This window comes from Amaranthus tricolor, chromosome 13 (genome assembly GCF_026212465.1).
Source record: "Amaranthus tricolor cultivar Red isolate AtriRed21 chromosome 13, ASM2621246v1, whole genome shotgun sequence".
NCBI classification, from domain to species: domain Eukaryota; kingdom Viridiplantae; phylum Streptophyta; class Magnoliopsida; order Caryophyllales; family Amaranthaceae; genus Amaranthus; species Amaranthus tricolor.
The window spans coordinates 7,406,863-7,422,086 of record NC_080059.1 but is presented as its reverse complement, the minus strand read 5'-3'; the positions used below and the strand labels follow the sequence as shown (position 1 = coordinate 7,422,086).

The 15,224-nt window shown below is 35.1% G+C and overlaps 2 protein-coding genes across 2 annotated transcripts; both read left to right on the top strand.

Annotated features, from left to right (window-relative positions):
- The first annotated feature begins 172 nt into the window (after nucleotides 1-172).
- Nucleotides 173-7,256, top strand: LOC130798650 (betaine aldehyde dehydrogenase, chloroplastic). Its single transcript, XM_057661725.1, has 15 exons — nucleotides 173-454; nucleotides 940-1,082; nucleotides 3,816-3,896; nucleotides 3,974-4,122; nucleotides 4,578-4,670; nucleotides 4,765-4,888; nucleotides 4,977-5,042; nucleotides 5,124-5,190; nucleotides 5,299-5,375; nucleotides 5,466-5,579; nucleotides 5,663-5,740; nucleotides 5,817-5,968; nucleotides 6,087-6,147; nucleotides 6,419-6,525; nucleotides 6,856-7,256. The coding sequence occupies exons 1-15, from the start codon at nucleotides 346-348 to the stop codon at nucleotides 6,944-6,946; spliced, it is 1,512 nt and encodes a 503-aa protein (XP_057517708.1). The 5' UTR covers nucleotides 173-345; the 3' UTR covers nucleotides 6,947-7,256.
- A 1,176-nt stretch (nucleotides 7,257-8,432) lies between these two features.
- LOC130798648 (uncharacterized) lies at nucleotides 8,433-15,163 on the top strand. Its single transcript, XM_057661722.1, has 15 exons — nucleotides 8,433-8,888; nucleotides 9,071-9,168; nucleotides 9,686-9,786; nucleotides 9,894-9,972; nucleotides 10,128-10,188; nucleotides 10,288-10,334; nucleotides 10,449-10,541; nucleotides 10,702-10,792; nucleotides 12,143-12,191; nucleotides 13,337-13,453; nucleotides 13,535-13,682; nucleotides 13,776-13,868; nucleotides 13,950-14,018; nucleotides 14,780-14,822; nucleotides 14,903-15,163. The coding sequence occupies exons 1-15, from the start codon at nucleotides 8,828-8,830 to the stop codon at nucleotides 15,001-15,003; spliced, it is 1,251 nt and encodes a 416-aa protein (XP_057517705.1). The 5' UTR covers nucleotides 8,433-8,827; the 3' UTR covers nucleotides 15,004-15,163.
- Nucleotides 15,164-15,224: the final 61 nt, after the last annotated feature.

Below are 15,224 nucleotides of genomic sequence, written 5' to 3'. Positions count from 1 at the left end.
TGATTATCTCTCGATTAAAATACGTTTTCGCTAGCGCTCTTATCCTAACACTTCTTGTCTTTATCATTTCTTACCCTCGTACCTCTGCAATATGGCCCCACCAAAGATACAATTTAATTTGTATAGCGCTCTTATACAATTTAATTTGTTATTGCATATGGCCCCACCAAAGATACGTATAACCTCGCCATCGGACTTGCCTAACAAAAAGACGATCACGTATTCACATCTTGAAATACTCTTGGAGTCTTGGTCAATCTCTTGATTCTTGAGCGGTTGAGCCTATCAACACTGTTTACTTCTTACTTTTTACTTCCAACTTCAACTGATTTTTCCTTACAAAAAATGGCGATCCCCGTACCTTCGCGCCAGCTATTCATTGATGGAGAATGGAGAGAACCCATCAAGAAAAATCGCATCCCTATCATCAATCCTTCTACTGAGGAGATCATTGGTTTGTTTACTTTCCCCCTTTATTTTTTATCCAACTTCTGCACATGATTATCAAAACAAAACCGACAAAGATCCAAAACATTGAACTTCTCCTTCATATAGTATTTTGAATGTTCTTATGAAGTTAGTTCTAGATTAGACTATGATGATAGAAATGCTTTTACTTTATATTTTTTTCATGGGTTCTGGGATTTATGGATGATGATGATGTGCTTTATTGGTAATTGGAACTGGAATTCTTTTTTTCGGATTTAAAGGTTTTTTTTTTTTTAACTGGGTATTGGTTAAAATCTGATTTTCTATGTGGGGTTTGAATTTGTTTGGTGATGATATGATTTTGCGATTGAAACTAAGTTAAAGGATCTATACATTGTTGCTATAGGTTCATGTATGCGACTCTAATTTTTAGGGATTAAGACTTTTACATTGTTGTTGATCCATCTATTGGTGATTGAAGTTTGCATTCATCATCATTTGGGTTTTTAGGTGATATTCCGGCTGCTACTGCTGAAGATGTCGAGCTTGCAGTCGCTGCAGCTAGAAGAGCACTTAAGAGGAACAAAGGAGAAGATTGGGCGTCTGCATCTGGAGCTCATCGTGCTAAGTACCTTCGGGCCATTGCTGCAAAAGTATGTATTTTAGGGTCTTATTTGATCTGATTTGATTTTATGGTCCTGTGTCGAGTCTTGATCTATTTGTGTTCTTGATATCTTCAATGACCAATAGTTCGGATGTTGGTCGCACCATCCAAATAAAAAATGCCTCAAGCCGGCACTTTTGTTTGTTAGTTTTGTTTGATTGGAATGGAGGAGTGATCCTGATAATAATAGAAATATAAGTATCGATAAAACTAGCAGATAAATTATCTAAAATGAAAACTGTACATTGACATCGAAAGGCGTACGACTTCTTAATGTAGGTAATAATCCGTGTATCCCATTACAAAGTTGGCATTTTCCTAAAAGTAAGGTGAAGCCTTTTATTGAAGGGAGGGACAATTTTTATGGGACGTTTGTTTATTGGTTTTAGATAGTGTTAGTGAGGATGTAAAAAAATATGTCATGCCATTTCCATCGTAATAAGCTGTCATCCCAACCCAACCATGTATGTTACTTCACAATTTGCCATTAATATCGATTACCATCTTTTCAAGTGGTAAACTGGTAATGGATGGAAATGAACTTTGCGAAGAAAAAAATAATTCGAGTGCAACATACATGATCATAAATCTTGTCAAGTTATAGCTAAATTACATTAAATTTGGTTATCATTTCACTATTAATATCAACAACCAAATACGAAGTTGGTAGATTTTGTCATTTCGACCTTGGGGAGCTTGAGCACAGTTGCAAAATGTTCTTCAACAGTATGTTTCAACACGAAGAATATACCCTTTTGAGTAAGTTTTTTCTCTTTACATCGGACCCACACGAATGACCCATTTTTCTTTATTTTCAAATTCTTGTTGCGATTTTATGTTCGTTTGTTTTGGGATTGAGATTATTAGTATTTGGTGCATTGTAACTTTTCAGTTTAACCCAAGGCTAGCTTAATCTGTTGCTCGTTACCAGTCACCTTCAATTGGGATGAATTTCCAACTACATCATCGAGTGTTAAGCTAATTGAAATTGCTTGCCAAAGAAAGCAATTATTTTAAACTTTTAACAGCAATAATGTCAAAACCTTAATCCCAAAAGATTAGGATCAATTAAAACAAAGCAGTTATTTCCATTGCTGAAATGTCATTAGGGATGATTATAAGGTTGAATTATAGCCTCACAACCTTATTATTTGTCCTCATATTTTATCTCTTCAAGAGAGTTGTGATCACCTATTTATGACAATCTTTTACCATTCTTTTCAAATGAGTCTCAAGGATTCTCTCTTGAAAAACATATTAACTTTGGATTTACAAAGTTTCTATCTTTATGGTAAACATGGATGTATGAGTAGTATACACTCCATTTGGGTGTGGGAGTGTTCTTTTTTTTTTTTTTTGAATATCATTTGGGTATGTGTTAATTGCTTGCTTGTGAGCAGATTTTGCATTTTGAGTGAGCATGAAGATTATGTAATGGGAGAATTTGATCCTCTAGCAATAAAACTGAGACCTAGTGATAATAATGTCTAGTCAATTTTCAAAGAAGATAAAGATGCTTACATATGCTGTAATTTCGTATACATCTCCGGAAATTGGTTAATTCCAGTCATGTTGAATTTTTCATTTGTACACCATTGTTTTTAGAGTTGTAAGAGAGATATGGATAAGGTACAAACGTTTGTAGTGTTTTAAGTCTTCTGAAAGGTTTGACCTTAGATTTGTACTCTTGCTTGGTTTTGTTGCATAAGGTTTTATGGAATATTTTATCTTTGAAATATTTGCTTCGCTAAGGAGATAAAGTACTTGAATTATAAAGCATTTGGATGTATTGTTTCTGTTGATAACATCCTGATTCATCAAGTATGTCACTACCATATTCTAATTCAAATGTGTTCTCTAAGGGGGTATTGAGAGGTCAGTACTCAGTATGGACCTATTTCTCATTTACTTTCTCAAGAATTAGATATTAATACCTTTGAGGGTCACCTTCATGCAACTTTTTTTGAGACTTCAAGATCAAGAGTCACTTGTACATATTAACTTTATGGATTGTACATTCATCTTTTGGTAAGGAATCAAGTGTTCAAGACTCACTATGATAAGCATCAAGTGACCGTGCACAAAGAATGTTTCATTCCGATTCTCACACTTCCCACATCCCATTCCTGTCTCCTGTCTCCCATGTAACAATTAAGTGTGGTGTTTTCTAGTCCTTTCTCCCAAGCCTCACAGAGACATAGCTTTCTGGACTAGAAGATCACCATTTGAATATATGCAAGGGTACTATGGTCATAAACAAGATTGCTCATTACATAGGCTTAGGTGTGGACTTCCCGCCGTAGAGAAAAATCTCAAGTTCGGTCGCGGTTGTGGCAAGGGTCACAGTTGCGATTAGGTCGCGAAACCACTTTCACAACCAATGTGGATAATTGTGCAGTTGCTGTGGCCTATATCATGGTCTCTTTAACCTCAAGTTTTTTCTATATATAATACTGCCGCAACGCACTGTTGTCAAGGCGCAAAAATAAGGTTTCAGTCCTGATTGCGGTAACGCCGTAACGGTCGCAGAATGGCTTTTCTGGTTGCCTCGGCCTATATTTTAGTCTTGGTAATATCAAAAACCGTTACAAAACGGTTGCGAGACAGTGCGATGCTTTGCTCTATGTGTGATGTGGATGATATTTTTGCATTTTGCTTCTGCTTTAGGCCTTACAGTTTTACTTTATCCATTCCTGAGCCTGCTCTCTAATTTTACTTGTAGATAACAGAGAAAAAGGAGTATTTTGCAAAACTTGAAGCCATGGATTGTGGAAAACCACTGGATGAAGCAGCATGGGACATTGTAGGTTTATGTTGTAGTATTGTTTATATATATTCTAAATACTGTTTCTTTCCCGAGTATTAACTAGGGTTTTCCAGGATGATGTTGCTGGATGTTTTGAATATTATGCCGATCAAGCAGAAGCCCTTGATGCTAAACAAAAGGCTCCAATTGCCCTTCCTATGGACACTTTCAAATGCCATGTGCTTAAACAACCCATTGGTGTTGTTGGATTGATTTCTCCTTGGTTAGTATGGACAGCACTCTTTCCTCCAATAATAAACTGTGAAATTGAAACAAATATGACAATTCTTTCATTTCTTGGCTTCATCAAATCTGTAAAGGGATCGATATTAATCAGATAAGGCAACTTGTCTAATGAATGGAGGAAGTGCAAGTGCACAACAGGATATCTCACAATCAATTTTATTCGTTGACTGATTATTTTTTTTGCGGAACATATATTTTTGGTGAACACAAGAGAGAAGGGATGGACAATAACGTATAAGTTTTTTTTGACATTTCATGCTTGCAAGTTGCAACTCTTTACTGAAGGATCACTTAATTTAAACACAAAGATTTTGGGTCTTATTTCAGTTTTTCTTCCTTTTTTTTTTGTATATTTTTCCTTGTGCATTGAACTTCTTCTTGTTATGAGGTTTTGGAAATGTGATGTTTAATGTTTCATCTACTTCATTGAAGGAATTATCCACTTCTAATGGCCACATGGAAAGTTGCTCCAGCTCTTGCTGCTGGTTGCTCAGCTGTACTTAAGCCATCAGAACTGGCATCCGTGTAAGTTTTATTCTGGATCTGGCATTCTCTGAACTTCACTCTTAAAGTGATACTGATATTTCTGTTCTTTGAAAATTTTGACTTTTGATTTCAGAACATGCCTAGAATTGGCTGAAGTGTGCAGAGAAGTGGGACTACCTCCTGGCGTATTAAATATTTTAACAGGATTAGGTCCAGAAGCTGGTGGGCCGTTAGCTTGCCATCCTGATGTTGACAAGGTTATATTTTGAGTGCATTTATGTAAAATGAATCTGTAGATGTGAACTTTCCTTTCCTGTTCATTTTAATCACTTATCTGCTTGACAGGTTGCATTTACTGGGAGTACGGCTACTGGTAGCAAGGTTATGTCGTCCGCTGCCCAATTGGTCAAGGTATGTCACAAATTACTTCATGAAAGCTTTGATGTAACTTAATTTGATTTCTTTCTATAACATTTTTAACATGAACTGCAGCCTGTTACATTAGAACTTGGAGGGAAAAGTCCTATCATTATCTTCGAAGATGTTGATTTGGATAAAGGTTGGTTTCTTTAAGAACAGACAACATTAGTTATTCGTCTCATGTAGATCTTTATCAAACACGTGTTCTTTTTTCTAATACGTTAAAAAGTTTTTTCAAATTGAACAGCTGCTGAATGGACTGCTTTTGGCTGTTTTTGGACAAATGGTCAAATTTGCAGTGCAACTTCGAGATTACTTGTGCATGTAAGCATCCATTACCACGGAATATTGCCTGATTTTCGATGTGTTGAATTTTGTCTATATTTAAAAATATGCTCTTGCGAATCATTTCAGGAAAGCATTGCAGCTGAATTTTTAGATAGACTTGTAAAATGGTGCAAAAACATAAAGATCTCTGACCCGTTTGAGGAAGGCTGTCGACTTGGTCCTGTTGTGAGTAAGAGTCAGGTATGCATAATTGTTACTTTTGTGTTTTTAGCTCTAACTATTCCGAGATGAATGGTTGCTTATATTTATTTTGTGGGCTTCAGTATGAAAAAGTTTTGAAGTTCATTTCAACAGCAAAGAGTGAGGGTGCAACTATATTGTGTGGAGGTTCCCGTCCCGAGGTAAAACTAATGGACATATTTTAATCATCCGTCAATGTGGTTTATGTAATCTTACTCTTTTAGTGGAATCGTGCAGCATTTGAAGAAAGGGTATTATGTTGAACCAACAATTATAAGTGATGTCTCCACATCCATGCAAATATGGAGGGAGGAAGTTTTCGGCCCGGTCTTATGTGTTAAAACCTTTAGTTCTGAAGACGAAGCAATTGAACTGGCTAATGATACTCAGTAAGTTATTTCAAATAGCCCAAAAATACGTTTTAAGAGCCATGCCTTTATTATGCCCCTGTTCTTATTTTGCTTTATCTTCTAGAATCTTATTCTGACCTATCACTATGTTTCACAGGTATGGTTTAGGGGCTGCTGTGTTATCAAAAGATCTTGATAGGTGTGAGAGAATAACAAAGGTGAGGACTGTTGAGTAGAGGTGTTCATTCGGGTCATGGGGTTGTTTTCGGGTCGGTTCAAACCGGGTTTTGTGTCCAAATTGGTTTTTACATAGTTGTATATCTATTTTTAAGTCGGTCAAATTGGGTTCAGTTATAAAGTCGGGTGAATGTCGGGTCGTCGAGTCTGTTTTGAATACCTCTACTGTTAAGGTTTGTTTGTGCTTTGAAAGTTTTCAGAAAATGCCAAGACCACATTTTATCGTAAATTGTATTTTGTGCTATTATGCAGGCATTGCAAGCTGGAATTGTGTGGGTTAACTGCTCACAACCATGCTTTTGCCAAGCTCCATGGGGAGGCACGAAGCGTAGCGGTTTTGGACGTGAACTCGGGGAATGGTAAGACCATTTCTTTTTTGCAATTTTTCTGTCAGTAAGCTCGTCTTTTTGTTATGTCCACTTACTTTCATCTGAAGGGACAGCTCACAGAAAGTATTTTGATAATATCCCTTTTAAAAGTATCTAACGAAAAACATATCTGGACAAAATATTTTCCTGGATGAGATTTGCTCCTTCCTGATTTCTTCACTCCCCTAATTCAATTTGCATAACTGTATAGTTTGCAACATAATGTAAATTTTATGCACAAATTTGTTTGACGTTCTGATTCTTGCGAACTGCTGTTTTATCCTTCTTGATGTGGAACTATGATGCTTAATTGTTCTGCAGGGGTATCGAGAATTACTTGAATATCAAACAAGTGACTGAATATATTTCCGATGAACCATGGGGATGGTACAAGTCTCCTTCGAAGTTGTGAGCAGAGTTCAGCAACTTCTCAAATCACTATCATAAAGCCGTAAAAGATGAGAGCTCCTCGTGTTAGTTTGAATAAAGGGGGTGTAGTTTGGGGAGCTTTTGTATGGTTGCTTCACAATCTACATTACCCTATTAATCACCTTCTTTGATCTTTGAAGCTATGTACAATTTTTCTTTTCTTTAGTGGTTCAACTCTTTTTCTTGGGTTTGTTCTTCGAACTTCGAGACTCGAGTGGAACACGAGATTGCGATGTAGTATGAGAACATTCAATGGTTCATAAGATTGCAGAGTATCTTCTGGTTCACATTCATTAGAGTGTCCACTTTGATTGTTAAACTTAGATTTATGAGAATGAGATGAGTTGAATAAACATAAGAGGTTGGATATGGCATATTGCATATGGCCTATGTAACAACAACATTATAAATGTTTTCATCATAGGAAGTAAACAAGCTCATCTAAAAAATTCAGAGGTGCCTCTGATTTTGTTTATGTTCTATGATGAATTTGTTGTGCAATCTAGTATTAACTAATATAGACAAGATATGACAATTGAATTTTGTTTTAGTTGGAATAAGTACCATATTTTTTAGATAAGATTCTGAATTTAATTTTCATCGAATTCTTTTCTTCCTACCTTACGATGCAAAAAAATTTAGACTATACTTGAGTGTACATTGATGCACTAGAATCAAAATTTTGTTCATGGTATGTATATGTAGTAATCTTGCTCACTAGCTCAACCAAGTTTACCAAAAGAAAAAAAGATAATACAACATAAAAACATATTCTTGTGTTATAATACTAAGTAAGATCCCAAATTTAACTTGAAGCAATTTATATAATTCAACACAAATAAAATCTCAAATAATATAAAAGTGTAATATATATCACACCCAAAATAATACAGTTAGTATTTATCATTCGTGTTTAGTTCAATTTAAAATACCATCATCACTTCTCGTGAATATCATTTTTTATCAATTTAAAAACTAAATGATTTTAATATTATGACTAGATATGCTAGCATATAAAAAGCATGTCTATCTATCAGTGTTTTTTAATTTTTTTTACACTTCCTCTTATGTTTTTATTTAACAATCTTTTGAAATAACTATAACAACTTTAAAAAATTATAAATCTTACCAATTATCATCTAACATGTGGAATAATTTTTAATAATTTTATAATCACTCTTAAATTATAATCTATTAATGTTTTATGTTTAAATTTCATGTGGTCTAGCATATTCAAAGTAGAACTTTATTTCTAATGACCTTAATCCTTATCCATCTTTTATTTGATCATGAGTTCTCATATCTAACAATTTTACTCACAACAGATAAAATATTAAGTTTTAATTAAGTCAGAGCTAATTAGATTTTCATTTCGTACCAATTTATTGGATTTGTACAGGGGTAAACAATAAATACAACATTAAATACCTTTGAAAATAATTGAGTTTTAACAATGTGATTGTTATTAGTGATAATTTTACGTTGTTTTCGAAACATAGATAGTGTTGTTGATATTCCATTATGGAACTTTTGGATTTGGGAGTTACCTTCAGCAGAGTACTTAAAAGCATTGCGAAACTACCTACCTTTCTTCTTTATGTGTAAAATAATCAACCACCTTATATTGAAGAATATCAATTAGATCTCCATTATCCTCACTCTTACATCCTACTCCAGCTCTTTCTGTCCTCTCTACTATCTTACTTCCTTTTCTGGGCAATTCTTCTTCCTCTGATTGAATAACCCATTTCAGATTTCATTCAATTTGGAAAAACTACGCATTTTAATCCCTACAAGACTTTTGATTTATCTGTTTATCCATTAAATTTAAGTCCTTTATCTGTGAAATTTATTGATCTTAGCAATGGCAGGAAGCTCGTATGATAAAGTTGTAGCCGTGATCATGGTGGGTGGACCCACTAAAGGTATTTAATTTCCCCTTCGTAATTCTGGGTTTGATTTAAATTGTCTATAAATCTCATTTATTGTAAAGTGTTTTTATCTTTATTGAGCTTTATGATATATTTGAATTAATGTGGGTTGTTTTGCTGGCAAATTTGCTCATTTTATACCAAAGTTGAAGAATTTGTTGTTTTTTGTTTGATAGGTACTCGATTTAGGCCATTGTCTTTGAATATACCAAAACCTCTTTTTCCATTAGCTGGACAACCTATGGTTCACCATCCAATTTCTGCTTGTAAAAGGGTAAAGTCTTTCACTAATTTGGTAGTGGTTTGTTTCAAGTTTAATCTTTTCTGGCCTTCTGGATATTCTTCTTAGGTTTTACATCTTGATTAGTGATTTATTAATACAACATTTACAACATCCAATTATCCCAATCAGCGTAACATAATTCGCTAGCTAGTTCGCTTTCTTAATGCGATTCGCTCAAATTTGCCCAAGAATAACCCAAAACCGTCCATAATTCGCTTTTTTTAATTTGCGATTCGTGAGGAGATTAGCAAATCATGCGACACTTACCTCAATACTAATCTCCAACTAAGGCGGGGTTTTAGGGGTCTGATCATGGATGTACGCAACCTTAGACTTCTTAATTACTCATGTACGCAACATTATCCGCAACTTCATGTATACGAGAAATGCACATGATTTAGTCAAATGAGTCATTCTTATATAGTTCATTAGAATAAACCTAAGAATTATAAATCTTTGGCTCCATCAAATTATACAAACTTATATTTTACTTTTGAATTGATGGTAGATTCCAAACCTAGCACAAATCTACTTGGTTGGTTTTTATGAAGAACGGGAATTTGCATTATATGTATCTTCCATTTCTAATGCGCTGAGAGTTCCTGTCAGGTGAGTTCTTTTTTGATCCTATTATGGCCTTGTAGTTTTCTTGCTAAAATTTAAAGCATTATATTGGACTGTTGTCGCTTATCGAACTTTCCTCATTGTGTTTGTAGATACTTGAGAGAAGATAAACCTCATGGTTCTGCAGGTGGGCTTTACAATTTCAGGGATATAATCATGGAAGATAGTCCAGTTTAGTAACCTCTCCCTTTCGCTTTTTGTAATTTTGTGATGAAAAATGGATCGATTTTTTGAGCTATTGAGGATGTAAACTCGACATAAATCACTTATCAATGTGTTGTTCTATAGAAGCTTACATCTGATCAACATTCTTTGTTTTCTTGCAGTCGCAAATATTCTTGTTGAATTGTGATGTTTGTTGTAGTTTCCCATTGCCGGAGATGCTTGGTAAGTTACTAATTTGTGGCACTATATCGATGTCGCTCATCATCGCTCATCATTTGCTCATCATCGCTCCGTTTTTACAATTCTGATATCGATGTCCAGAGGCTCACAAAAAGTATGGAGGAATGGGAACTATATTAGTTAGCAAGGTTAGTCAATTCTCTCTGTGAATCTTTTTGGCGGAACACAGTCATTTTTGGTTCATTTCATATGTATGTTTTAGTGTTTCGACATGTTTAGGTTTCGGGTTTTGTAACTGGCAGGTTTCTGCGGAGTCTGCCAATCAGTTTGGTGAATTGGTTGCTGATCCTGTCACCAATGAGGTTCTGCATTACACTGAGAGGCCGGAAACCTTTGTATGTCTGATTTCTTAAGCTTGACTCCTAATCTTTTAATTGTCTAAGTATATGTTAACATTATTAGGTGCATCTTTAGATCGTGAAACAGTCGCATCTTTGATCTTCCGATTTCCTTGATTTGTCTTTTGATTCCATTTAATATGGTTGTCCCTTGCAGGTTAGTGATAGAATAAATTGTGGGGTCTATGCTTTTACACCAGATATATTTGCAGCCATTCAAGGTGTCTCAAAGCATAGGAAAGATTCAGGTGACCATTCAGAGCCGTTATATTTATTCACTTCTCAATGCTGTCCTTGGCTCTTCCATCTGCTGTGTTACGCTTATTGCCTACATTATCTCCAGGATTTTAATTTTGAATAGTAATGGTATGCAATTGGACATCTTTTGGCGGTGTTGTAACTCGAGAAACTTTATTTCTCATTCTTTTGCAAGGATGGACTTGGGTCTGTTCTCTATCACCATTTGTTACTTGTTAGTCTAGAAATTTGTGGACCAATAACTTTATAGAGAGAATGGAATGAAAAAACATCATGTGTGCCAACATTTTTAGAGAGTGGAAATGATAGAGAAAGTAATATGCGGGTAAAGTTAACAAGCTCATGTGGGTAAATTTAATTTCAAAATGTTGTATTTGGTGCCTTGAGTCCTTAGGACTCGTGTATGGGCACATGGACATGATTAGGGAATGGTTAGTGTATTGATGGGATCAATAATGTGACATCAAAGTGAAGAAGGATCAAAACCCGATTCGGCTTTAAAGAAATTCAGGAGGAATTTTCCAGCAAAATTAAACTGAGTTGGCTTTCCTGGTGCCCACTAGAAAAGTCAACTTGGCTTTTACGTATGTCTCGTGTTTCTTCGTGCTCTACTTTTGCTCTTTGATTATTGTAAGTGTATTGGATTATAATCTATAAGTGCCCCCAAAACACATTAGTTAGTTGATGTTAGGTACTTCCTAATACTCATTCTCTCTCTCTCTTAGTGTAATCCTTAATCTCGCACCCTCTCTTCTCCAACCCTTTGAACAATCATTGTAAACCTCCATTAAAGCTTCAATAAAGATTCATAGCATCAATACCACATCTAGACTAGAGGAGGACGTTGACCCCATTAGGTGATTCTGTTATTTTTTCTGACACTTCCGTTGATCATATACTATCAAAAACTACAAATTTGGAAAGTGATTACTATTAACAGTTTGTGAGTGTTTTACACATGTTATTGTTTTTACATATCTGGTAGTGAGACATGAAACTTTTAAATTTTTCATTTTTTTCTCATTTGGCACCAATAGAAACTCATGGGAGAGATATTTGTAAATGAATTGTGTCAAAAAAAAGTCAATGTTACAGAAAGATGAAATGGTATTTATTTATTTTTAAATCCTTTTGCTAATTTTATTTACACGACAATTGACTTGATAAGTATAAAAAATTCATACATTTCAATAATGGATGGAAATGCATAATTGAGTTTTGTCCAGAAAGCTGGATTATGCTTAGCTCAATGTTTTCGTGAGAATGATGTATAATTGTATCTTTGAATGTTGGTGCATGGTATGTTACACTGCTCGCATATATTAAACTTTTCTCTGCAGCTAATTTGAGACGTGTATCCAGCTTTGAAGCACTGCAATCAGCTACAAAGTATAATTTTTCTCCTTCTCTTTGTTTTAAAAGTATTTTTACTTATAGCTGTTAACTATAGAGTTTTGTGTTGGTCTGTTTTTATCATGTCTTCATTTGATGAATGATATACTAGCACATTGTCCTTTGACAATCTCTCAGTCTCAGAGTTGTGCCTGCTTGTGGCTTTCCAAACTACTATCTTCCGTTATAATTGAAATTGGAGTTAGAGTCAAAGTCATCAACCCAGTATCCCCCACAAGTCAGGATCCAAAAAAGGAGGGTAGCAGACATATCATAATTCATATCCGTGCCCCCTCCAAGGAGAGGGCAAAGAGAAATCCGCGCACTCAATTTATCCCTCAAATTGGATTAGGGACTAAATCTAGATATATGGAACTTGGGAAGAACTATACAATTTTAGATAGTGTGAATGTCAATAACTCGTTCTTCTATTACTCTAGAATGACTTTACTTCTTCTGATATTGACTTTAGCTTGTATCAGATCTTTACCCCTTAACCTGGAAACTTTAAAAAACCTTGTTTCCGTTATGATTTTGTTTACTCGTGGACCTTCAACAGAGCTAGAACATTCCTTCCTACTCGGGACTTTTTTGGTGCTACCCTTAGTAAGTGTTCATAAAAGCATATCCTTGATCCTTGTATTGGGCTACAGAAATTCAAAATGAATGTGTCTACATAAGTTTGATCGATAAATCAACACTTTAACCTGGCTATATCACTAGGCTGATGTTTTGATTGTCATTTCCTTTTCCATTAAGGATCGTTTGGTTCACCAACTGAACATTTCCCACTGATTGCCTGAGTATGCCCAAAATTAGTTGAATTATCTGATGATATAAGAAGCTAAAAATAACCTAGTGTTGGCTGTCATTTCCTTTTCCATTAAGGATTGTTTTCTTGAGAGTTGAGTTTATGTACCAGTGAAACACAATTCGCTAGTTAGTTCGCCTTATGGATTCGAGATTCGCTCAAAATGGTTCAAAAATAGCCTAAACCAACCATGATTTGCATTTTTCAATTTGCGATTCGCAAAACAATGAGCGAATCTTGTGAAACTGTTATGTACTCCTAGTTCTCAAAAATTTAATTGTCGAGTCTAAAAAGTTTTCTGTACTGAAAATACTTCCTGTTTCTTTCACAGGAGTCTGCCCTCTGATTTTGTGAGACTTGACCAAGACATTTTGACTCCTCTCGCTGGAAAGAAGCAGTTGTATACATACGAGACCATGGACTTCTGGGAGCAAATCAAGACTCCCGGGTAAGAACGATTTCAACAAATGTCAACTTGGTGACAAATCTTTCTTTCATCCCACCCTTAACGAGTTGACGCTTCTTGCAGAATGTCTCTGAAATGTTCCGGTCTCTATCTTAACCAATTTCGGTTCACTTCCCCGCATCTTTTGGCAAGTGGTGATGGTACAAAAAATGCAAACATCATTGGTGATGTATACATCCATCCCTCGGCTAAAATAAATCCCAGTGCTAAGGTATAATCTTTGTGCCTGTATGATGTATGGTTTGATAAGCGAACTCGGTGCTGGATTTTTTCACTTTAGTTGGTTTCTCTTGGTTGATGATAGATCGGTCCAAATGTTTCAATCTCCGCTAATGCTCGTGTTGGACCTGGTGCAAGGCTTATCAACTGTATTATTCTAGATGATGTTGAAATCAAGGTGAGACTCACGCATATTGAACAATCTGAAATGTCGATGTTATGTAATGCATAAATTGATCCCTGATATTGGATTTCTCAGGATAATGCAGTTGTCATCCATTCAATTGTTGGGTGGAAATCTTCAATTGGGAAATGGTCCCGAATCCAGGTACACAAAATATATGTGTCAAGTATTGGGTGCTGTATGCGTAGAATTGACTAATGTCTTCATTTTGAATACCAGATTTAGAAACAGAGCAAGTATTCCAAAGCCTTATTTCACAGACCCGATGACCCGATATTTACTCAACCTTATAACAAAACCCAAGTTAACCCGACTTCAAAATGAATTTCAAAAAACGTAAAAGTCAATGTGGATACAAGAGCCGATTTTGAAACGACCTGAAATCAACCCGATGACCCGAAGAACACCTCTAGTTCGAACAATGTGGGATCATCCTTACGAATCAAAATAAATAAACGTGAACTACTCTATATTCAGCCCCGTATAATACTATTCTAACTAAGAAGTACATATGTTTTCCTCCTTAATCTTCTTCTATCTTATAATTGTTGGGTTAATTCCTTCGTCGTCCATGAAGTATACTTATGCTATGTTTGGGAACAATAATTTCATTTGAAAATTTGGAATTCATTTAAATTTATTGTTTGTCAATCAAAATTTTTCAAATTTGAATTTGGATCAAATTCCACCATAGTTTTTAAAGTAATTAATTGAGAATTTGAAAATGACTACCCAACCCTTATCATTCTCAAATCCTTCATTTATAATTTCATAATTAAAATCTATAATTTGAAATGAAATACTTGTTTCCAAACACTACATTAAGTTGTTTAGCAGCTGTATTGCTTTTATTAAGAATAATAGGCTTATGAATTCTAACAAAGCTGTACGATGTTTATTTACAGGCGGATGGAGAATATGGTGCGAAACTTGGAATAACCATTCTAGGTACTTGCTTTTCGGACGTGTGTATTTACGTTTGTTTCCTGCATTCCTCATTCTCGCTCATTAATTCTGTTTCAATGCAGGAGAATCCGTGACTGTAGAAGACGAAGTGGTGGTGATCAAGAGCATTGTGTTACCAAACAAGACGCTAAATGTTAGTGTGCAAGAGGAGATCATATTGTAGTCAAGTCATTCTAAGAGCTACTTGAGTTTACCTCCCGACTACTTTTTGGTATCGATCTTCTTCATTCAGTGTTCCGATTACAAACATAGCTGGTGCATATTTGTATACGAGGAATTCTTTCTTCCAAAGAGAATAATCAAAATTTACCATATTTTCCTCATTCCATTGTTCATAGCTTTACATGCATGTTTATTTTATGACATTCTTAGATTGAGGTAATA